Source organism: Thermobia domestica, chromosome 15 (assembly GCF_964235325.1).
Source record: "Thermobia domestica chromosome 15, izTheDome1.hap1.1, whole genome shotgun sequence".
Taxonomy (NCBI): domain Eukaryota; kingdom Metazoa; phylum Arthropoda; class Insecta; order Zygentoma; family Lepismatidae; genus Thermobia; species Thermobia domestica.
In genome coordinates, this window is record NC_137468.1 from 5,425,737 (window position 1) to 5,452,354 (window position 26,618).

General features: G+C 36.3%; 1 protein-coding gene across 1 annotated transcript in view; it reads right to left on the reverse strand.

The window, feature by feature from the left end:
• Window positions 1–26,618, reverse strand: part of Exn (Ephexin) — a 115,321-nt gene that overhangs the window by 13,074 nt on the left and 75,629 nt on the right. Inside the window, exons 4-10 of the mRNA XM_081741262.1 lie at window positions 23,311–23,444; window positions 20,701–20,884; window positions 16,973–17,186; window positions 15,622–15,839; window positions 10,521–10,646; window positions 7,691–7,800; window positions 2,315–2,483 (exon numbers count right to left, since the gene is read on the reverse strand). Coding sequence (XP_081597388.1) covers window positions 2,315–2,483; window positions 7,691–7,800; window positions 10,521–10,646; window positions 15,622–15,839; window positions 16,973–17,186; window positions 20,701–20,884; window positions 23,311–23,444 — 1,155 coding nt within the window. The remainder of the gene's footprint in view (window positions 1–2,314; window positions 2,484–7,690; window positions 7,801–10,520; window positions 10,647–15,621; window positions 15,840–16,972; window positions 17,187–20,700; window positions 20,885–23,310; window positions 23,445–26,618) is intronic.

A 26,618-nucleotide genomic window follows, 5' to 3' on the forward strand; every position in this document is an offset into this window, starting at 1 on the left:
TAAACTAAATATTGAAAGAATAATAATAACAGGACAGAATAAAATTGAAATTTGTATAATTTACGTGCAAGGAATTACAAAAATAATTCTACACTTTATTATTATTCATCGAAGTTGATATAAAAAGCACAACACAACGTAATACTTGAAGATTACGTTATACATAATAATTTACTATTTAGACAAAATACAAGAAAAGCGGTACAGTCCCATAATTTAAACGTAATTCTTAATAAACGCAACTTCATACTACAGTACATTTTCCTTTAACAGATTTTTGTTTCCAAAAATGTGTATTATTAAGGGACAACACCCCCCCCCCCTTCTCTTTTACAGACACGAACAGTTTTCTTTTTTTTCCCCCCAACGTTTTAGTGGCTTCTTTATAACTGACACGAATAATTCTCAATGCCGTCCATAAAGAGGGGCAATCGACCTCCTTCCCCTTTGGCAGCTTAAACCTTTTACATCTAAGAAAATAAAAATAATACACGTAAAATGAATATTTCATTTTCACATACGCATGTAACTTGTCAATTGATTTGGAATCGTAATATCGTTGTGCTCCCATCAGAACCACACGTACTGAAGGTCAATACCTTCGTCACTCGGCTACACAGGAGCTTAAGTAAAATAATACCGCAGCTCTTATTTATTTATTTTAATTTATTGTTCACGAAAACTATCAAAATGGCAGTGCATTGTGCAATATACTGCAAGTCGGTTGCATTGGAAATATTTTATTAAAATTTTTAAGTTTGTTTTAATAGAGGAAACGAACATAGTATTTGATCTTTAACAATTACTTTGTTCAGCTCCTTCGTGGCTAAGTGATCTGGGTTCGATTCCCGGCGGGAGCTCTTGTGGTTCGGATCCCATGTTAAGTTGTAGGTGCACGTCTCATATACTCTCGGTACTGAAAGATACTCTAGACTTCGAATGAAACCAAAATTACATTTATTGTTTCATGTATTTGGTCTAGGAATTAATTCGTGCGGGTGGACAAGAGATGGCGCAACGAACGGAGCGTCCCACAGTTCCGTGTATCCACACGTGTTGCAAACCCCTGTCATCGCGTATCGTTCGTAGTATAGGGCAGTGGATTAAAGCGGCAACAACACCAGTTTGTAGTTAAGTGAACATGGCGCAATTTGTGCCTGATAAAGTGTTTTTGCGGGGTGTCCTGCTGCATTACTTTAACATGCAGAAAAGTGCGACTGAAAGTCATCGTATTTTGGTGGAAGTGTATGGTGACCATGCTCTAGCTGAGCGAACGTGTCAGAAGTGGTTTGCACGGTTTAGAAGTGGTGATTTCGGCTTGGCAGACCAAGAGCGAGCTGGACAGCCAAAAAAATTTCAAGACGAAGAATTGACAGCATTGCTCGAGCAGGATTCGTGTCAAACGCAGGAACAACTTGCAGCAGCATTAGGCGTTGATCAAACAACAGTCTCCAAACGCTTGAAAGCCATGGGAATGATTCAAAAGATGTCACATTGGGTTCCACATGAATTGAAAGACAGAGACGTTGAAAGACGAAAAACCATTTGCGAATTGCTGCTTCAACGACAGAGCAGAAAGGGGTTTCTGCATCGAATTATTACGGGTGATGAGAAGTGGATCCATTACGAGAACCCTAAACGAAAAAAGGCCTGGGTGAAACCAGGTGAACCATGTCCATCACAACCAAAACGAGATATTCACTATGCAAAGGTTATGCTGTGCATATGGTGGGATATGAAAGGTGTGGTGTACTATGAGCTGCTGCAACCGGGTGAAACTATGAATGGAGAACGTTATCGACGACAATTAATGCGTTTGAAGCAAGCTCTGGCCAGAACACGACCAGAATGGGAGAACAGACATGATACACTTATTGTTCAACATGATAACGCTCGCCCATATGTCGCAAAACCGGTAAAACCTATTTAGAAAATGTCGGATGGGAAGTTTTACCCCACCCGCCGTATTCACCAGACGTTGCTCCTTCGGACTACTACTTGTTCGATTGCATGAACAACGATTTGATTGGACAGCGGTTTACTTCTTCAGAAGATATCGAAACATGGGTCTCTGACTGGATCGCTTCCAAGGATGAGGACTTCTTTCGCCACGGAATCCGTACATTGCCTGACAGATGGGCGAAAGTGGTGGCTAGCGATGGACAATATTTTTCTTAAGGTATTTATGTATTTTGTGTTTGTACTACAGCTTCAATGTGTGCGTACCAACCGCACGAATTAATTCCTAGACCAAATATAAAAAAGTGAGTGTGTTAACAGATTATAAATAATATCAATAGAGCAAGATCTTTACCTAGGATACCACTGCTTATGACTTCCGGAATCTCGCACCACAATGTTCTATGGCTCTCAGATGGTTGAACTAGATCTATGGCCTTTGGCCGAGTTGTAGGTTTCAATGTATTGCCTCCAATTTCTTCATAGCCATCGGAATCAAACTCATTTTGTGACCCTCTTGCTCTCTACAACAGACATGAAATATTGATTAGAAAATCAACAGACATGAAATATTGATCAAAAGTTGCACCACAATTTCTGTTTCGCTTCTTTTGACTATAATTTATTATGTATAAATTGAAACACACTATCACTTGCAGGAAAGCAAAATGCCTTGACTAAAATATTTTCCTAACAATAAATGTTGCTGCCTAAACTTATTATTATAAATAATCTTCAATTCACTGACAATTTCTAACATGAACTATTTCAATATAGAATTCTGAATAAAACTATGTACGACTAATTTCTGAAGTTTTATTGCCAATTAATTCACAATATATCGGTTCAAAACATAAAAAGCATGTAATATAGCTACCAAATGGAAGCAAAATAAAATCAGTCACATATTGACCTCATAAATAGCAACAAATAAGAGGAGAGCACAAAATGCAAAACTGTAAATATTCTTTAAAAGAGACAATCATAATCATCGTAACACAATACATTTTCACCTATTCATTATATATATATATATATATATATATATATATATATATATATATATATATATATATATATATATATATATATATATGGTGTTAATGAACTATACCGAGAAACTGTAAGAGATTGTCCCTCACATCAAAATAAGAAAGTTTATATGGACCTATGGCGAAAAGTGCATAGTTTCAGAGCTAGGGTTGTCCAAAATTGCAAAAGAGAGAAATTTCAAGAGGCCCTATTTTGAATTCGAGAGACTGTGGATGGTGGTCCTTATCAGCGTAAAGGAAGTCACGCATACGCAATCCAAAAATGTTCATTGGGTGTACAGAGTATTCCGTGCAGAGTGAAATTCCCAGACATGCCATCAACCGAATTTTGAGATACGCTCTGACTTCATGATTGGTCCAAAGTAGGCAAACGATAATACTTGATAGCAGTGAACACGGAATTCTTTGGCGCGGTGTCGGAAGTGTTAATGATCGCCAGCAGCACGGTCTCTCGTACTCAAGAAAACGCATGGTGTGATGTTTTCTTTCACACTTATAAGTGAAGAATACGTGAAATATGGCGTGACAAAATACATATCATTACACGTTATTCTGAACACAAAAAAAACATGCAGCTGCCAGTTCCTAACACTTCCGCCTTTCCTCCGAAGCATTGGATGCCCATTGTAGTCAAGGCTTACCTGCCTACTTTGAACCCTTCTTGAAAGCAGGGTATATCTGAAAACTCTAATGAAAACATATCTGAGAATTAAACCCTGTACGGAATACCCTCTACACCTATTGACAATTGATAAAATATGCACTTTTGGAATGTGTATGCGTGGCTTTCTTTACGTTGATAAAAACCATCATCCACAGTTTCTGGAATTCGAAATAGGACCTATTGAAATTTAGCTTTTTCGCGATTTTGGTCAGCCCTAGCTCTAAAATTATGCACTTTTCGCCATAGGTCCACATGAACTTTTTATCTTATTTTGATGTGAGGAATCATCTCTTACAGTTTGTCGGTATAGTTCATTAACAAGCATTACGATCGTGAGTCAGTCACTTGCACTCAAGCGCATTCTAATATACACGAATATGTGTACGACTGAGTCGCAGAACAGTTGACTACACGGTGTGCGCGTTGGTGGACATTTATGCTGCTAATAGAATCCCCCAACAGACTTTAAACAAAACAAAAAACGAAAAACAACGATGAGAAACCAATCAACAGAGCATATTGAAATGAGAAAAATGTTACGGGTGAGGAATAATCTTCACGTGTCGACTTCGAGTTGATTTTGAGTTTAACGCCCCTTTCAGCAGAGAGGCTATATGAGACGCGGACCTACTGATTAACGTGAAATCCCAACCACATGAACTCCCGCCGAGAATCGAATCCAGGTCTCCCACGCGCGTCGACTTCGAAAGGAGAAAGAAAAACGAACTTTTCATAAACCTAAAAATCAATGCTGTACGGCAATCACGGCATATATTACGACGAAACTGATATTGAAGTATATTCTCATCGAACTTTTGGTAAGAGTTTCCTATAGGCATTTCATTCAATTGAAACGTTCAGTGAACGAAATGTCGGTAGGAAATTCTTGCCGAACTTTTTATTAGGATACTGACAAAGACAATACACAGTAAAGCTAATTAGATATAGCCCAAAATTATGACTTACTCTTGAACTTCCAATTTTAGTTCCCTTAAAATACTGTCCAATTATAAGACAAATTAATCGGTAAATCACATCGAGCTTCTTTCTCTAACGGTGACGCACATTCTATTTGCAAAAGTGACAGGAATCTGGAATCCCAGATATCCATTCCTACATTTGAACCTCACCCAGACCCATGCAACTTCTACTATTTAGAAAAGATGATAGATTTCATTAAATTCTGGGCAATCAGCGTGCCGCACCAAACATATTGCGCAGAATTTCTGAAAATGAGTTTCAGGAAATTGCACAGGCGTTCAGCAAAATAGACTGCTTCACAAGACAACCACAGCTGTTAATGTATAGATAAGTACGCAACAGATTCCAGGAATTAAATAGTCACACTTCGTACTTATTTGATTGCAGTTCACAATTTAATAACTTAAACGGAGTTATACTCTTTAGTATTTTCCATCTCTAGCAAAACAAGTAACACTACACAAACAATCGCATTAAAAGCAACAGAAACTAGCAGGAATACATGTAAACAACTAAGCAACAAAATAAGATGTTCAACATGCAGAGCGTAAGGAACAAAATATTCAACTAAAAGAGCAACTGCGTCTTAACAAGTAACCTGAGAGTGCTGCAAGGAAACGTACGTGATTTACTCCCACTGGAAAAAATCCATTCGTCAAGAACCTGTTAGAGAAACGCCATACTGGTATTACAAATCTAGTATTTCCAAGAAGAAAACTAATTTACTTCATGGTGAACATTTTATAATTCCATCTCCCAGAAGTTGAAAGTAAAATTGACACTTTTTATATTTTGTAATAATTTAGTTTAATTATTATATTTATTCTCGATCACACAATAATTAGTTACGGACAATAATTAATATTCTGTTATTTTGATTCAGTAGATTTATATTTTAGAAACTTGAACTATTGAAAGATTATTGCGTCTTCTATACAGAATATCAGTTTTGTTTATAGAAAATTTTATTGTAATATTTTTACTATTCAATGTCGTATACACTTCATTTTCCAAAGCAAAACCTCACAAATGTATAGTAGATTAAATATATTATTTTATTATTATACTTTTTAATATCAAGGTAAAATAAAATTTAGTTTAAACTCTTAAGAGATATCTAGGTTTAAATGTCGGTTGTCTATGTTAGTCAGTCTCTACGAGGGTAAGCGATAGACAAAAGTATCACAGAAAAAAACAGTAGTACTCTTAAATGAAAAATCATTCATGATGATAGCCGCCTTATATTCAGTTTACAGTCTTTTATAGTTAAGTTACCCCATTTCAAAACCAGACAACCTAATATTAGCTATTAATTTAGACATTAATTGATGAAGATATGTTTTATCTTCCCAATCAGAAAAAGGAAATAAATACAGAGTGAACTGCAGTTTAAGAAATAATCCCACAGTAGTAATATGCTCGACACTGCTGACAGGAATATAGTTAACGAAATACAGCAGCATTTTCTCAAACGTCACGTCACAACACATCACATCAGGTGAACGAACTGACTTATCAGAAAATAGTGCCTTGAAATGCGTACCTTAACCTTATTCATCTAAAGGTTATACAATTCAACATACCCAGGTGTTTGACTGATTCTTTCGGACTTAATTCATTCACCAGGATATACAGAGTCTAAACATTAATCCACGTGAAATACAATGTGTTATGCCTTACACCTTCTATTGTCTATTTTTAAAACTGTCCAAGTTTCATAATATCGGTTTAGAAGGTCCACAGAATCCAAGTATCAAATACAAGTGAAGTCTTCACCAAGACGAACGACCCGGACACTTGAATTCCACCCGAGATTTTCACAGAGTTAATATTTCAAGAGCGTAGGTTTGCATCTTCGAATAAGGATTATGTGAGCTAAACTTTGTGATAGAAAAATTACAGATGAGTTTCCTCCAGATTCGCCCGTTCTTCCATCATTCACTTGTACTGGCCACAGTCTCTTTCAATATAAAAGCTTAACCACGAGAGATTACAATCACAGTTTTAAATTTGACAATAATACGCATGCATGCAAAGTATTTTTTTTTTTTTTTTTTTTTAAATCTGTAAATTAATTTATTTTCTGAACGGAAGATGTTTCTTAAGTTTGATCAATACTTTGTTGTTTTCCATGTATATTCACTAATTTCAGCCATTTACATAAACCCTCGTGCTTCAACCATGTTGCTGATTATACTTAAATTACTTGTAACACGCAGGTAGAACTTACGAACTCTCCACATTTTTTGGTTACTAACAACATTAGCTCATTTGGCAGGGAAAAACAAGACGCAAAATGAAGTGCTACTCTTTCACAAAAATATGTTTATTATTATATGTATTCATATATTTATGCTAGAAAGATCCCTCAAAAAGACACTGTTCTCTCTCTCTCTCATATGTGTAAACATCTGGCTAAAGAGAGCATTCGTGAGTATCGAAAACTTCCGCAGAACACCAGAAACGTAAGCAGAAAAGTACACAATTGTGTACACTGTTACACTTCCTACATGGACATTATTCATAATCTTCACTGTATATTTTACGATAGCAATTTCAAAAGGAAACTACTGTCTGATAATACATAAACCTAAAACTTAAATATTTAAGGGTCTTCACTACAGCGAAATTAAACTACCGCTAATTTTAGTGTTTTTCTGTAATATCTTCAAAACAAATAAAAATATTCGAAAAGCAGAAACGTAGTGAATTAGACAATACGGTTTTTCATGTGATATCTTTACCACAATTCACCGATCTGCTTTTGGTATACTGCTATTTACAGAACCCGCAAAAAAATACTAAATCTATCTACAATGGAAAATCGAAAGCAGATAGATGAGTTGTGATAATGGTATCACATGTAAAATCGTATTGTCTAGTTCACTACGTTTCTGCTTTTCGAATATTTTTATTTGTTTTGAAAAAAAAAAAAAAAAAAAACTCAAAAATTAGCGGTAGTTTAATTTCGCTGTAGTGAAAACAAAAGTGCCACAAAAATTCTCATATCGTGTATACATAGAGTAAATCTTACCTCCACAATAGCAGCAGTATAGAATTGATAGAAAGGTTCATCCATCATTTGTCTATGGAAGTAATTCTGTCTAATAGATGTAGTTTCACTGTCAGCAGTTGAGCTCTTATCTGAAATATAATAAATACATTACTATCAACCAAATCTCTCAAATCTATGAATTCAAGAGCTGAAATGAAATAACACAGTGTTACATTTAAAATACAAAGTGGATACTTTCAAACATCAAGGATCAATATTAACAGACCCAAATCATATCCACGAAGAAATAAAACGTCGACTGAAAGCAGGGATTTAGTGTTATTTTGCGGTTCAAAATGTTTTATCGTCGCGAATTCTGTCGAATTTAAAGCTTAAAAAATATATATCGGGTGTTCTAAAAATGGTGCCCATGGACTACAGAGCACTCTTCTACAGGTCAAAATAAATCGAAAATGTTATATGATGGAATGCCCTCCGGGGCCTCCTGCAGCCGCTATGGGGAACTTGGAGCCATTAGCATTACTCTATGAATACAACAAAGCAGTTGAATAGATTGCTACACTAATAAATGATGCTAGTATCAATTAATATTAACTTTAGTTGCCATCTGGAAAGAATCGATATAACTATTTGATAGATTGATACATCTAATCTATGGTTCTTTATTTGCGACGTTGCCACATAGTGCAATTTGTGTCTCCAGACGATGACTCGAAAGGTATACAAATAAATAAGTAATAAATAAATAAATAAAATAAATAAATAAATAAAATAAAATAAAATAAAATAAAATCAATAAATCTTTATTTTGACTTGTAGAATAATGCTCTGTGGTCAGTGGGCGCCATTTTTAGAATACCCGATATAAAACGATAATCAAGCCTGTTGTACTGTATATGGTTGGGAAATATGGTCGCTTGCACTGAGGGAAGAACGCAGACAAAATATTTGAAAATAAAATCCAAAGACGAATATTGGGACCCAAGAAAAACGAAAATGAGGAATGGTGGAAACTTCATAACTAGGAACTACATAATTTATACCGTTTACCAAACCTTGTTAGAGTCATCCAGTCTAGAAAGATCAGCTGAGCAGAACGTGTAGCTAGAATGGAAGAAAGCAGAAGCACTTTCAAATTTTTTTACTGGAATTCCAATGAAAAACTACCATTAAAAAGATCTAGGAGGATAAATAGGAGGACAATATTAAGACGGATCTAGCAGAAATAGGAATACAAAGTACAAACTGGGTCCAGTTGGCTACGATAGAAGTCAATGGAGAGCTTTTGTGAACGCAGCGCTGAACCTCCAGATCCCATAGGCCATAGAGTGAGCGAGTTACATCTAAAATAAATAAAAACCAGATAATTTAAAATGAAACTACATACTAATTCAACGTTTCGTGGTTACGCCGCGCTAAACTAACTGCAACTACTGATTGACAAATTTTTAATGACCCTTTCAGGAAACAAGGCTATATGAAACGGAATGTAGTGTTCAAAATGCGGGTCGGACCACTACCCGGGCTTGTGTTCGAGGAAGCACGGCTACCGGGAACGAAACCAGGGACAACACGCAGATGCCAATCAAAAATAAACGGAAGTTATGGAGAAATAAAACAGATAAAAGAACATAGACTGATCTTTACAAATATTTTAAGAAATCACTGAAATTAAAATTAAATTCATACGCTTCAACAATGATTAAATCTTTTTTTGATAAAAAAAAAAAGGAAAAAGGAAAGAAAAAAGATTCACTAAACAACTAACCTTTACTCATATGTCCTTGGAACCTTAATTAGATGATTGCCTATCTAGTATGATTTCGGCAACTAATCGTGCTGCCATAAACTGCCAGACATCTGGAATATTTCACTCCACTTTCTTTATGTATAATCATTACCTCCAAATTCTGAATTAGGATGTAACGGTGATCACCAATAAATGAAAACAAGTAACTGTTTCCTTTGTAGAGAACTAAGTTAAATAACCAGCGGCGCACATCTGTCTTCAACATTGGGAAGGGACAAGTAAGACTTTTTTTAAAGCGATGCTTAAAATATTTGTGAAGTTGAGAAACAAAAACAATCCTGTGGAGGACCAGGAAGCAGAGTTGTCTTCAACATTGGGAGGCGGGCAGATTTAAGGCTTATTCTGGAGGGACATCAATTTCATCTCACTTTCCTTTGTGGCAATCGGACACAAATCATCACATTCCCCTCCCCCCCCACACACAAAAAAGACATTTCAAATCAGATTATTGGGGGGACAGTCCCCCCAGTTTCAAGACTGGAGGGGACATGTCCCCCTCATCCCCTGGGATTTGCACCAGTGTAAATAACATGTAATAATCTTCATGAACACCATATTCTTTAATTAGTGTCTGGCAGTCAATGGCAACAGAATTGGTTGTCGAAATCATACCGGAAAGAAACTACCTGATAAGGATTCCCAGCGCACACCAAAGAAGTCAGTGATTCTAAACCTTAAATTCATATAGTTATGTTTGCGCAGCCACTATTTACACAAGTCAAACACGTCTAATATTTCGAACGTATGAATGAAAAATTAAATACAATGGAATACGAAGAATGAAATGCATGCTTGCATCAAACATCAAACCAGGATGTCTGCTTATCGTGCCTTTGCACTAATCACTGCGCTTCTCACATACGCAATTTACTGTAATCATGTACGGTATGTTTATGCTTATAATTGCGCTTATTCTTCTATGTACTTTCCTCACCACACTAGAAGAGCTCCTCAAAGACTTGAAATTTAGTGTTAGATATTTTGAACAGACAAATTGAACATTCTAAGTTAGTTAAAATTAGTTGAACATAATCTTACCCGTGTTGCCTGATGTTTCCGCGTCGGGGCTTTGGGGGCTCGAAGGTGCAGGAAGATCGAATAAACTTATATCAGCGTACCACGAGGTAGTAGAGCTCCTTTCATTTGCTTTGTTCTTTAGCAGTTCTACAACACAAAATATAGATAACCACATAGTTCCAACAGAAGAAAGAAAAAAAAAAAGTCTTATTTTATCTGTTTAGGTGAATGAGCAAATTCTCCTCAGAACCTAGATTTTATTAACCTAGTAAAACTACATTAAAATACGAAAATAACGAAATTTTGTATACTTCCGAAATATTTATACTTCGTTAAAGTAAATATTTTGTTGTACTAGAAAAAGTCAACTCTCAGGGGCTCATCTTTTATATCTATTATAGATTCTATGTTACGACGGCTGTCCACAAAGTAACAGACGTTTTGAAATTAAAAAAAAAAAAAAAAGTAACAGAATGAACAAATTAAAATTGTATTATATACATCTAAAAAGCACACTCTTAAGTTTACAAAAAATCGCCATGCAAATTAAGCCATTTATCATACCGTGGCACAAGTTTTTCAATACATCGCGGTAGAAATCTGCTGCCTGCGATTTCAACCACTGGCTTACACCGGCATGCAGTTCGGCGTCAGTATCAAACAGTTGTGTAGCGAGCCATCTTTTCATCCTTGGAAAGACGTGGTAGTCGCTCAGCGCCAAATTCGGGCTGTATGGTGAGTGGTCGAACACTTCCCATCCAAAATCATCCAAGAGCTCTCGGGTATTCTTGGGTGTGTGTGGACGTGAGTTCTGAAAAAACGTATACGTATTCCATGTCCCTACACTTCATACAGTTGGCGATGGATTTCAATTTTTTTTTTCTTCAACAAATCTAATTACAGAGCGCACATCACAAGAGGCAGGATTTTCTATTGCAGTGCACACTGTAACACGTCAGAGAAAGTACAATAAGATCGTCACAGTCCTTACGTTGCCAGGGCCGGCGCTAGCAGTTTTGCCGCCCTGGGCGGTACTATCACATGCCGCCCCTTTAATCTGCAAACCTTATTTTGACAGATGTTCAAATGTCATGAAAAAGATGCCCCGTTTAAAAGCATGTATGAAATGGAAAAGTAAACAAAAACTTGAACTACTTCTCTCGAATGCTTACGTAATATTTGAGGGCCCACGATGGCTCAGTGCAACAGTGTTCAGCTGTGGTGCATGTGGTCCGTGGTTCGATCTCAGCTCGCGCCAAGTGAATTTTGTGATAGACAAACACCGTGTGCGTGGGTCCTCGGGGTTCTCCCGTTTCCTACCACTTTCTTCATTCCACCATTTTCATAATTTCTCATCATCACTGTCTGCTTTAACCTAGGTCGGCATAATCGTGGGACGTAAAACTCAAAGATTTTTTAAAATTTTGCTTACATACTCCATATATGACACAATATTTAGTATGCTCGATTTTGCTGTGTACCTGTGATGTACAGCAGCGCATACAGAAAATAAAATAAAAATGCTTTAGTCACGGCTAAGAATTTTAATTTTTAAGCTTATTTTTATATCGAAAGGTGTTTCCAATAGAGTATGGAGCATAAAGATAATAGAGTGAATCAGATATTACGGCAAAACTAAGTGATTATACTTTAATTGAAAGAAACTTCTTGCTTTGATACGAGCAAATTCCATTATCACATACGCGTAGTCCAATGTTTCAGCCAATTCGTATTCTACTGATTTCGCTAGACTGCACAAGCGTGTTTCAGACGTGCAAGAACGTAAGTAGTTTTTAATAAACTTAAGTTTCGAGAAACTTCTTTCTCCACTTGCCACTGTTACCGGTAAGGTTAACAGAATCCTAAGTCATGGGAGCAAACTCATGTCCCTTAATTAATTTTTAAGTCCCTTTTGGTGACCTTTCGGGCTTAATTATAGCGGCACTTTCAGTTCGTCTTTCAAATCATTGAGGTTAATATCTTTCGATTAGGTGTGTTAAAATGCTGGCAAGTTTAGTCACTTTTCAGACAAACGTTCAGGTGGTATATCTTTAAGATTATTTATATCGTAAAGAAAATCGAAATACTCGCTGTGATGTTTAAGTTGCTCAAACCATTCTCTTAAAGCTAACACAATCACGTCTAGAACTTTGTAATAAAAATCGATCTTGTATCTTATTTGTGGATCTTCAATAAATTTATCCTCTGCCTCGCACTGAAACTGTCTCTTATTCTTTCGACTTCGAGCATGCACTGTATTACCTATCTGTGGATCATCCATATCTAATGCTGATGCCAACTTTATCGCATCAACTAAGTAAGATTGAAACTTTGCATCATTTCTTCTCCTCTCAAAGTACTCAAATACATTTTCAAGAAACCCGACTGTATCCAGCACATGACAATCAATGCTTTGGAGACTTTTGCTTACTATGTTTATGTGGAGTAAAAAGTCATACCAGATAACGAGTGAGCGAAGGAAAGTAGCCACGCAGCCGGTTTGCTATACACAGAGCATCGTGAGTGACCATTCTATCTGAACTATTGTCGTTACTTATTTGAAGTAAGGCATCATAAACCTCCCCTATTTGATATCTAAGTGGAGTCAGAGCATCAATTCGGCTTTCCCATCTTGTAGTGCTTAATGCTTTTAAAATGAGACTGCTAATATGTTCCTTTAGTATGGCCCAACGTTGAACTTATACAAAAACAAACGGCGTACTGAGGTGCTGTGGCTGCATCGTTATCGACAAGGTTTAATTAATGACTACTGCAAGGAACATAGAAGGCTCGTGAATATATTTCTAAAATGCTTTTCTGAATACCTGAATGTTTGCCTTTCATATTGGAACCATTGTCATATCCTTGGCCCCTCATGTCTTCGATAGGAATGTTCATTTCCTTTAGATGTTAATTATTAGTACTTCTGTCGGTCCTAGGCCAGCGGTGTCTGTTACCGGTACGAAACCAACAAGTTTTCAACCAATTTGTAAATTAATTAAAAACTCGCTGCTAGAACCTAAATGTCTCTAGATACTGTAGGCTAAACGCCCTGTCTCAAGTGGAAGTGTACCTTTTGCATATTTGGAGTGGAGCGTTAGAACATTGCTGAATAGAAAAAAATATAAAAGACACCTTGAAAATCTTATCCACCCTAGCTGAAAATCTTCGCCGCAGCAAGGGAAATATTGAACGAGATACCTGTGGCTGGTAGTTCGATAACTGAAAATGAAGGGGAATGCTGTGAATTTCCTGAGTAAGTAATTTCCTGAATGTGAGTGAAGTAAGTTCAATTACATTCTCAGGTAAATACAGTTTTATGTTTCCATTTGTGGGCCTATTACGAAGCATTATATTTTGATAGTATTCTTTTCTTTTTCAAATTTTGCCGCCCATTAGACTTGCCGCCCTGGGCAGTGGCACGGCTCGACCCCCCCTCGCGCCGGCCCTGTACGTTGCCACAGTTGAATGCGTACTGAGTGTGGCAACTTTCCGACACCAAGATGGCGACTCTACACTGCCGCAATAGGCCAAAATGTCTGGTACTTTCTGGATAGCCATCGTACTTTACTAAGATTGACAGACTAAAATTATTATTATTATTAATAATAATAATAATAATAATAATAATAATAATAATAATAATAATAATAATAATAATAATAATAATAATAATAATAATAATAATAATAATAATAATAATAATATAGAACAAAAAGAAGGAAATATATAACTGAACAATGAAAGCGTATAAGTGCAAGAACGAGAACCAAGTGCAGTCGCTCGGTATTTATTCATTCATTCATTCATTGTGTAACTGTATTGAGCATATAAATAATTAAAACTAATCCTTAATAATTGTACGAGATTGTCAAGAAGTAAAGATACAAACGAAAAATAATATGTACAAAAAATATATTGAAAGTAAGGAAAGCTACACTACATATATTGGTATAGAGGGTGGGTATATAAATCTCGTTTCCTCTGCTCTTCATCAATGTTTAGGTTCTCTATTCTTTTCTCCATACTTTTTAAGAAATTATTCTTCGTACCCTCATCCACATCACTTCTTTTGTGACAATACACTCCCGCTGCACATACTTTGTGGTACCAGGATGTAATGAATCCCTCTACCGACTTCTTTAATTTAAAGAGATTTAAGAGATTTACAGAAGTTTTGGACACAACTAAAGCGAAATGGATACAATGAAGAGAGAAAAATAAGAAGAAACGTAGCAAGAGAGAAGAAAGTAGAGGAAGAAGATAGAGCAAAAGATTGTTTGGTATAGAGAACCTAGGCAAAGAAACGAGATAAAGAGGATACAACGGAAAGCAGGAATTAGGACATACAAGAAAGGAGGAAGCAAAATAACTGAAGTAGTCAGAAGAGGAAAGCAATTATGGACAACGATGAAACGGAGGGTAATATATAAAGTGGGTGCGCAAGGTGCAACAATATTTACATACGAGAAAACAAAAAGAAAAAAGAAAGGATAAAGCACAAGAATGATGTTAAGATTGAAAAGGGACAATATAACCATCAGAAAGAGATAAACCACGGGATGAGGGGAGGAGAAAGAGAAAACAAACGAATATGGGAGCATAAACAAAAATAATTTAAGGAAAACACAAGCGTTGCTTTTAAATGAAGGGGCGGAGCCTAATTAAGAGGATCTCCGGAGATATACATAAGAGGTGACGAACTCCAAGAAGGCAGGAGGAGTGGAAGTCTGATAAAGACAATTATTGTGTTGAAACTGTTACGTGATTGATTGTTTTATATATATCACATAGTCTTGTTCATGTGTTGTTGTGTTTAGTTTGTCAATATGGAAACAGGCCTGATAGAATAGTTATAATTTCTTCTTCTGTAATTTGTTCGAGTTTTGATAATTGCTTTTATAGTTTTCCTGTAGTTTTGAAGTTCTCAAATACACTGTTCAAATATTCCTCATTACGTAGGATAGAATAAATTTCTATTGGGTAAACTGATTAAAATTTAAACTCAGCTATTAGAGCACACAAGAAGCAAACTGATCTTTTACAGCTCACACTAAAACAGTACCAAGAATGTTTAGTGTTTCATATCACTGATCATAAACATTTCTGAAGTGGAAATTACCTGTTGGAGGAGGCGGAGGAGGAGTCTTTGGTCGAACGACATTTATTCGCGATGAAGAAGGTTTCCTTCCCAGAGCGGACAACCGTTTTGAACTGCTGTCCTTAAAGCTATCGCTACCAGTGAGTGTTCGGCCACTACTCGCTGACTGACTGGAAGATAACGAGTCCATGCTACCAGGAGTAAGATACCCTGCAATTACGTTGCCTTCGCTAGCATGCCTGAAAAATAGATAATTAGCCAAATGAAAAATGTTTCCTAACAATTCAAAATTATTATTTAAACATTTCACATAGATACCCAGAAAACAACTTAGTCAAGAAAATTTCAGTAATTGCTAACTGAACGTAAGGAACAATTATTATTACAATACTCTATTCCAGTGAAGATCAAAAATTCCTCAAAAAATCATCTACATTTCAACCAAATTTATCAGTTGTTGTTCTTCAGGATGGTTTAAATTGTGCTATGTAGATGGCTAGTCACATAATAAGTTATGGTACTTAAGTGGTAATCAATTGAGAGTGTGTATAGATTCCGGTATTAAATACAGTAATAGACACTTCTCTATAGATTGTTTAATGTACACTCACTTTAAACTCAAGTTGTGCAAATTACTAAATAGTGTACTACTTTAAGTCAATAATTACTTTTTTATGTTCTATTTACATATTTTAATAATATTAACATTTTATGGGCAATTTGTGTAAAAAATTATCTTCACCACGTAACTCTTAGGGGTACAAAAATGCAGCAGCCATTTAAGATGCCGCCTCGGAAAGCTACTGTTTCCAGTATATAATTATGATCAAATTGGAGAATATTATGACAATTTGTTATTAAATTTTGTACAGAATCACAATTTGTTTTAGTAGGTTAAATATTCGCTTCGAATTTTTTTTTTTTTTTTTTTTTTTTTTTTTTTTTTTTTTTTTTTTTTTTTAATGAAATCATTAATCATGTTATCCTAGTCTGTCAAGATTTCCTTTTTCCATGCTAAACCTCGGGGTTTTTTCTGTGTAAGATGTAATAAGCCTGGAATAATTCCTTCAATTTAAGAAGTAGCGCGGTGCAAAATAGGAATATCTAACAGTGTTTTGATATTTTAGATGTTCATCTGTCAAGTTTTCTATTACTGTATGTAATACAGGATCCATAGACACACTCAAGTAATTTATTTCGACTGGGAGACCGTATGTTAGTGTATGATTGATTAGCCAACTATATAACACGATTTGAGCTTAAACTATACTAAAGAAGAGTAATAACTTTCTGTGTAACTTTAGCATTTCTTTCATACCTACTGACATTAAATGCAAATATCCGTGTGTTCTGAACATCATTCAATACACACCTATTTAGTATGCGTGGTTCTGGAGGGCCATCAACGTCCGCGGACGATGTGATGTAGAAGATGGAGGTTTGCCTCTTTTTGTTGTTTCCGGTGCCAGGCTCCTCCAGGGATTTTCTGCCGAACTTTCGGAAAGACCAGTACTTTTTCCTGCTGAGTTCTCCCGGGGACTTCTCTTTGTCTGGTTGGGGCGAAGGAGACGAACACACTGAATTATCTGGAAGAAAAGAAATGTGTTACTAAATATTCTATGCAGAACTATGCCTTACGATAAACTTACAGGGCTCATAGTGGTCTGGTCTCTTGTAAATAGTTGAAAAGTGACCAAAAAGTGACCAAAAGCACACGAAAGTGACCAAAATCTATCATGCCTCTTTTTCCCTTGGTCAATTTCTCCATCACCTCTCTCTTTGTTGTTTTCTTTCATCTTTTCTTCTTTACTTCTTTTTGAGCTTCCTCCTTTCTTAGGTTTCCTAAGTATGCTTTGTAGTTACGGTAAGCAGACTTAGCAGATGTAAGAAGCTTCTGAGTAAGTGGAACTAGTTCTGGCCTATTTCCGAATTTCTTCATCCCAGACATTATATGTAACTTAGCATTGAGAGTTCTCAAAGCCATGAAATATTCAAATTCGTTACCTACTCTTAAAAAGACCATACAAGAAGCATAACACACAAAACGAACGTGATGAACCACATAATCTCACACAACGTTGAGCGGAACGTTAACTATTACGAGAGAAAACTAAAACACTATCATGATAGAAGAAAGGATAGACACAGAAGGGATTTCAACCCCACCTTGAGAGCTTAAGCATCCACCAACCATCCACTGTGCTTTAGAAAGAATAAAAGCTGAAGTGAGAAAGCCGACTGTTTCACATGTGGCGGCAAGTACTGAAGCTTTCAGAAGAGTAATGAGTAACAAGTTTCTGCCTTTTTGCATTTATTTTTATAATATTTTTCTTAGAAAACTGCCAATGCAAACATAAATCACAAAGTCACTTTACCTCCCCAAAAAAGTAACTTTTAGTGACAAATTTGAAAAAAAAAAAAGTAACTTTTAGTGACCAACTTAAAAAAAAGTAACTTTTAGTATAAAAAAAAAATTGACTCGCTATGAGCCCTGAACTTAAAGCCTTTACGAAACCAAATGTATTTGCTCCGTACCTTCCTCAAAGTTATGTGAATCCAATAAAATTCAAGAAATAAAAAAGATGCAATCGGATCGAAGATTCATATTGGGTCTCCGGCTTTCCATGTCAATTAGATAATAATCATGCTATTAAGTTACTCCTCAGACTAGCTACATATTTACACTCCTAAAATCGATATTTAACTATTCTCCTATTATGCTTAGACTACCTAGTGTTTTTATATAAACATTTATGATGGAAAGGGCCACGGTGGCTCAGTGACTGTGTTTGTGGTGAACATCTCAATAGGTTTTCTCACGTGTCTCTAGTTTTCTCACACATTTTCATATCCATTCACTTCCATCAATCCTCCTCCTCTTTTAGCCTTAAGGCAAAAGTGTTGTACGTTGAAGATTCCCCCCCCCCCCCCAATGATGGTTGTTATATACATATTATAATATCATATTCTAAATCCAAGATGACTTTTCCCTCCTTTTTAAACAAAGAATTACAAAAAATGCATCTACAACACATGTTGGATATGCTTTCAGAACTGACCATAAAACCATACTAAAAATAAAGTCAGATACTACCTTCCTTATCTTCCTCACTATATAGTGATCTACCAATTTTTAGAACACTCATTTTGTGCAATAGCCTTAAAAGACTCTTTGTTCAAGTTTGAACCTCATCCGTTGGAATCTCAGACTTTCCTTGTACGTCACGATAGTGGTCCAGTCAATGAGAGTATCTGCAGACCGAATAAAAATTTGTATGAAACTAGGGTTTCGAGAGTACTTTTTAGGCCTGGGTTATAGACTCATGGGCAGTGCTTCGTCTGAGATGCGGCAAAAGAAAGAAAAAGATGGCAGCGAGACAGTCCAACATGCATAGAACTGTAGTCAATTATTTAGTAGTGAATATTTTTTTTTAACCTTTTTATGCCATTAGGTAAGTATGTAGAAATAAGCTTAAAAACACACAAAAAATATACAAGACATCATATCATATCGTCGCATGAGAACCAGAAGAACGTGATTCCAAAAATGCGGTGTTCGTTTTCTTCATGTTTGGACATAATTTTGAAAGCCTCACTTGGTGTAAAATGGAACGTAACGCCATCTGTTCTCCTTGTCGATCATCTCGCCTTTGGCGCGGGAGACCCGGGTTCGATTCCCGGCGGGAGCTCATGTGTTCGGATTCTACTTTAATCAGTAGGTCCACGTCTCATATAGCCTCGCTGCTGAACGGGACGTAAAAATCAATCAATCAATCTTGTCGATCATCTGTTGTAATGTAGATCAATTACCATCTTATTAAAAACACATCTTTCTAAGAAAATGATATTTTTATCCTCTGGCCTGTAAACCTACGAAAATGCAGTTACGTTTCTCTGGTTCTCATGCGACGATATGTGTAATTACAATATTTTCCTCGGTGCTCGTTATGCGCATAGCCCGCTAATTACGATGTATATTATGTTCTTTACAGTGAACTCATTGCTGACAATTTTCAATGTAACTCTTAATATTGTGGTTTATTGTGGTTGTTTATGGTGAGTTTGAAACAGAACTCAGTTTTGTTTGAATCGCATCACAATTTGCATTGTAACAGCATTTGTGTGCGGAAAGCTTTATATGCAATTAGGTAGACATTAGCGAAGCTGTGAATGCACGGGTGCCGGACGGATTCCAAGTTCGATTCCCGAGCTTGGTTATTACGCTTGTTTCCTTTGCCGTCCGTAATATTCATAATAACTAGAAGAGTAAATTGAACGGCTAAGTGGTAGGCAAGGAAGAGAGAAAAGTTAGAACTTAATGGAAGCACGTGGCTCTGTTCAGTAAAGAGAAACTCTGCATCATATATCGCTAATGCAAGGTGATCCCATATTTTTAAGCACGAAACTGCGGCTAAAAACCTTGTTTTGTATTCAGAAATATAGTATATGGGCACGAGGGGAGTAATTTCATTTCAGAACTTTTTTGGAAAGTTCGCTGGATTGAATATCTCTTTCAGCACCAAGCCTATATGAGACATGGATCTACAGGTTAACGTTAGATCCGAACCAATTGAGCTTCCACCGGGAATCGAACCCGTATATCCTGCGTGAAAAGACGCGTACGCTAACCATATACCCAAGAGGGAGCTATCGGAATTCATTTAGCTCTCATTATCGGAAACATTTACATTTCATTCATCAAATCCTCCAAATATTATGCTACTTGGTTCTCAGAATACAAGTTTCCCAAATAGCTATTTTTACAAAGTATACATTCAGAACACTATTCAAACAATAACAACACAAAGTACGAAACTATATACAATCACGAATTACATTGATAGTCGTTTAACCAATGTAATTATTATTGAGGATTTATAAAATGTTCATTACATTTTACGGTACAATTAATGTTCATTACAACTTCCCATACGGCTGACTTGCTCCGCCCGCCTTAAACGTCTAACATGTGATAGTTGGAAACAAATCATTGTCAAGATTCGCCCTGTGTCATTTTCTGTACCCTTCAGTTTGTTAATCTGTTTCTGTGCAAAATGTTTCGAAATATTAATTTAAAATATACAACACTTTTGAACTAACCAGCAGATCGTCTCTTCATTTTCTTCAGACTTTTGCTTATATCATTTTTGGTCAAGGACCAATTTCTTCGGATCTTCTGCATTTTCTTCCCGGCCACTTCGGCAATCCTTGTGAAACCATAGGTATTCTGGCATCGAGGAACATCCGGAAGCTGCCCAATATGGACATTAGAATTAAGTGGTTCCTGAAATTAATATACAGTAAACTTTCAAATAGGAACAAGAGATTACAATGAACAGAAGTAAATGAAGATGTAAAGAAAGGACGTAAAAACTACACACAAGAAGAAGTATTGATTCGAAACTGATGTCAGGTGCCGACGAAACTGTAATCGGAATCGACGAAAAAGGAATGCAGCACATAAGCTTCTTTATTATAAATGTAATATGCGGTAATTTGAAACTAACTTATTTCGTATATACAGTTTTTATATATACAATTTGAGTCTTGAATAAGGCTTAAATTCAAAGTAAACAAAGTTCTTGCTGTTCTAGAGCGGTGATAAAGAATAATACAGTAGACGTTTAGATTTAGAAGTAACCTCCATCTACATCCAACCTCTTCTGCCAACGTTCATCCAGAATGCAAAATTCCTTGGATGATAAAACTCGGTGGTCGTGGATGTAAAAAAGTCCGCCGCCAGTGCGTTTCGCAGGTCTCCCTCATTTGCGAAGGATCTTCACAGAGGTGGTTGTAGAGTTAATGAAACAGGTGGTAACCTGTTCGCACAAGGTCCGATAAATATGGTGTATGGCAGTGTCTCCCAGTCAAGTTGCTGAAGGGTCCTCTTTCCCACATGTGGTTTGGCATTGTCGTGCAGGAACAGCACACATTTGCTATTCACCAATGCGGCTCCTTCTGCCGCAATGTATAGTGCACCTTTTGTAACTGCTGCGAGTAGAGGTCGGCAGTGATGGTCTGACCAGGTGGAAGAAGCTCGTAATGTACACTCAAGTCCAAAATGATTGTCTCATATCTATAACTGTCTTCTTGTAAGAATATAATTTGATAATGATTTTGCAGGTTACTTTTAATACTGATACTATGTGTATAATCGGGAAATGCATCTTTGTGATTAATTTCATAGGAAAAGAATTACAAATACGAACATTAGAATGAGTAAAAGAAAATGTTACTAAATGGACAAGAAAATTTTATTTTCGTTTTATTGTTCTTATTTACTGCTCTTTTGACATGAAATTTTCCACATACATGTCCACATACTATGCACATACTAACATTGTAAGAAATACCGGGCGAATTAGCTGTCAAATTAAATTCCTGTAAACAACATATTTATAGACATGCGACAATAATTTTGGACATGAGTGTACCACTTGCCAACAATTCTACTGTACAGAGAACGATCTTTCGTACGTGCAGAGGTAGTCTTGAGGTGTAATGAACAGGATCACGTGGCGACAACCAATGTCTGAGAGTCTCAGAGGACCCACTTTTCGCCACCAGCCCAAGCTGAGTGTGTTCAAGCCCAAAGATGGGTGTGTTCAAGTGCCGCATGAGAAAGGACAGAGGCTGTGACTCGTTGCTTGTTCCTACTTCCTTAACTTGTACTTCTTTGTCCCATGCAGGTGCAGTCTGACTCTTTCAGCGGAAACATGGAACCTTTCTGCAAGTTCATCACAAGTTAGACCACTATTCTCAATAGCTGCTTTAAGGGCCTCGTCATCCAACACATGTGATCGTCCACTGCGAGGTTCATCCGAAAGATTCACGTCTTCCGAATGGAATTTCTGGAACCAATGTCTGGCGCTGCATTCGCTCACGACATTCTCCCCAAATGCCTGGCATATGTGGCGACTTGATACGGCAGCTGACAGGTCCACTTTCAAATCATACAACACATACACGTGAACAAGATGCTTCGATACCTTCATTCCTCTTCGATATTGGACGAGCTACGATTGCTGTATGTGCGCAACGTACACTCATGTCCAAAATTATTGTCGCATGTCTATAAATATGTTGTGAGAATATAATTTGATAACGAATTCGTCCGGTATTTCTTATAATGTTAGTGTGTGTAAAGTCGGCAAAGACATGTATGTGGCAAATTTCATGTCAGAAGAGCAGTAAATAAGAACAATAAAACGAAAATAAAACTTTCTTCTTCATTTAGCAACGTTTTGTTTTACTCACTAATTTTCGTATTTATAATTATTTTCCTCTGAAATTTACCACAAATATACATTTCCCGATTATACACATAGTATCAGTATTAAAAGTATCCTGCAAAATCATTATCAAATTATATTGTTACAAGAAGACAGTTATAGATATGCGACAATCATTTTGGACATGACTGTACCTGTATTATTGAAGATCGATAGTCAGACTAACTACCGATCGATTGGCACGTACGTGCGTCATTTCGTCCCCTCTCTGTCGGCACATGATTAAGGGGACGTCAAAAACGACACGAACATTTTTGGTTGCCTTGTATTTACTAGAATTGGCGCATTTATAATTTGGTATTCTTATTGAAGACTTACTGAATTCTAAAATTTATTTTCCTTCAACCTGTTGTTAAACAATTTTGATTACGCCAAATTAAAAGCAACTTTCAAAGTTTACTATAAGTTTCAAACTTACCTTCACAGAAGGCGTAGTAGGTGAATCTTCCGATTCATCCGACTCAAATGAATCGGAGTAGTCCTCATTTTTATGATCGATTGCCTCGTACAGAACTTCATAATGATTTTCAGTATCCGAATCAGAATTGTCACCTGCAATACGAATTAAAGATGATATTAGAACACAATGAAAATACTTCCTACATTCATAATGCCAGTAACTTGACATGCAACAATAAAATTATTATTACATTTAAACTAGATTCCTACAATAAAATCATGTTACGCCTGTGTGGGAATTATCAGGAGCTTTGGAATGCTTGTCTGGTTAAGTAATTCTCGAGCTATTTGGAAGCTTGAAAATCAGATATTGTGACACGAAATACGCAAATTGTTTGTCTTACTGGATATTCTTATCCTTTCTCAGTACAGAAGTTACACGATACATATAACATTACATACGACGAAACCCGGTCTCAAACATCAAAGGCAAGACCGTTGGCCACTAAATCACGAAGAAGCGCTCACAATTTCTTCTCGATTACGTCATTTACAGCGTCCGAATATAAATAATTTCCTGATTTGCGAATTAAATCGAAAGATAAAATAAAATTTAGATAAGAAAGCTCTTCTGTAAAAAATAAATTCCACAACTAGTATGTTGTGAGCAGACCCTGTGGAAGGAAGCTACGAATCCTCTTCTTTCCCCGTTTGATATGTTCGTAGAATAATGCTAATTTCTTTTAATGATAGTTTTAAGAATACATTTGAATAGAAATTTAAGTGAATTTCAAGAGCTAACCACGTAAACACTAATAAAAGCTTGCTTGCTACACTCCTAATTCAACATTAAGAACCTGACATACTAAAAATAGTACAAAGTTTACCATTTTTCTTTTGCTTGTTTTTCGTAAGTGAAAGGAGATAATGAAATGTAACTTACCACAATCATATATAATGTTACTCTACAACAGAAAATATGAACCTGAAGAATATTCAGTGTTTCCATCGATAGAAATTACGGTGTTGCCAGAATAACAATTCCCCAAAAATCTAAGTTAAGGCAGTAACTAGAGGAACGAACTCAACTGCATTTGATTACGTATCATGTTATTTTTGAATCCTGTGAACTGCCTTTTAAATAATAAAGTTTTTTAAAAAGTAGTTCACAGGATACCAAAACAATATGATACGCAATCAAATGCAATTGAGTTCGTTCCTCTAGTTGCTGCCTTAACTTAAGATTTTGGAGGAAACATTTTGGCAAGACTAATTTCTATGGACAGCAACATTGAAAATTCTTCAGGTTCATACTTTCTGATGTAGAATTATATTAACTATAATTGTGCTAAGATGTATCTCATTATCTCCTTTCACTTACGAATAAACAAGAAATAGAAAATAGTAAATTTTGTAATATTTTTTGTATGTCAGGCACTTAATTCTCAAATATTTTTTGCTTGGCTGGTGGTAGATCAGTGTACCTTTTCAGCAACGATGCTATATAAGACGTGAATCTACAATTTAAGGTAGGATCCCAATTACCATAGTGCGTTTCAAGCCTCTCCCCCGGGAATCAAATCCGAGACATTGTGCACAAAAAGAAACTTCAAGTATGCATACAGGAACACATTTCGTGTTTTGTAACTTTGAAACTTTTATGCCGGATGTGATATACAGGGTATTTCAAAACAACACTCACAATGTTTGGGAGGTGATTCCTGACACCAAGATAAGACAAAAAGTATAGACCATCCTGGGTGCAAAAATCTGTCATTTCGGAGTTATAGGCTGCCGAAAACATGAAAGAAATGAACCTTAAAGGTCCATAGCTCCAATACTATGGAACCTACCGTAGTCGTAATCGGAACTTCACTTAGGAACTAATATGTGCGCTATCCAAAAATACACGTTTCAGAATCCTGCGGCACTTCCGCAACAATTTTTATAGAGGGAGTTTGGCTACGGGCATATAATTTGAAGTACTCACCAACTACCTCTATAAAGATCGTAGCGGAAGCACCGCAAGATTCTGAAACATGGAAATTTGGGTAGAGAATATACTAGTTCCTAAGTGAAGCCTTGACCCGACTACGGAAGATCCCATAGTCTTAGAGCTACGGACCTTTAAAGTTCATTTTTTCATGTTTTCGGCCGCTGGTAACTCTAAAATGACGGATTTCTACACCCAGCTTGGCCTATACTTTTAATCTTATCTTGGTGTCAGGAATCACCTCCCAAATGTTGTGTCTTTGTTGTTTTGAAACATCCTGTATTATTCTTCTTGAATTTAAAAATGAAATGAAATCTTTAAGTTTTACGTCCCACGGTTATGCCGGTTAGACTAAAGGAGACGGTGATGATGAGAGATGAGTGAAATGGTGGAATGAAGAAAGCGGGAGGAAACGGGACAAACCCGAGAAAACCCACGAGCACGGTGTTTGTCCACCACAAAGTCCACACGGCGCGAGCTGGGATCGAACCAGGGACCCCAAGCACCGGAGGTGAACGCTCTACCACTGAGCCACCGTGCCCCCCACATTCTTGAATTTATTTTTCAGGCAGCAAATCATTGAAGCACGAAGCTGTCACAAACTTATCTGATGTACAAGTGAACTGAATAACAATCTTGTACTAAATATTATAATATAAAAGCAATCAAACTCAAAAAGAACTTTGTTCTTCCAAATTATTATATAAATAGATTTAAAAGGAGAAGATGAAGACGAGAGGAAGAAATTAGAATAGGGAAGAAAGAGTAAGAAAAAACTGCAGCCGACTAGATTACAGCGGATTATAGCACACACAATTATACCTATCACTTTTCATTACATTTAAAACAATCTATTAAAATGCTACAATAGCAACAAAAGCGCCTGAGCTCCAACCTATAAACTTTGATTTACGGTTATTCGTGATTTCATATTTAACAGAAACAAATATTTTAAACTATGTGTACTTTAAATAAATTATTTCAGTAGACCTTTTTCATATAAAGTTTATTTTTTTTAATTATTGTTCAAAGCCTTTGCATTTTAATAAGCCTTTTCCAAAATCAATGCAAATGAATTGTGCTGTCATCTTTGGAGTACTTTTAAACTATACGTTTGTGGGCGTTTATATGTTTGTGGCCAATCCTTTCGACAATGAGATGTCGGAAACTACAGGACCTAAAAAGATGACGTTTCCACTGATCGATTGCAAATTTTGCGTAGAGTATCTAGTTCTAATTGAATATTTAAAAAACATGGCAATTATTTCTTTATTACATTTTTACGGGCACACTGAAGGTCTTGAAACATTTTTTTTAAAAAAAGCATCATATCC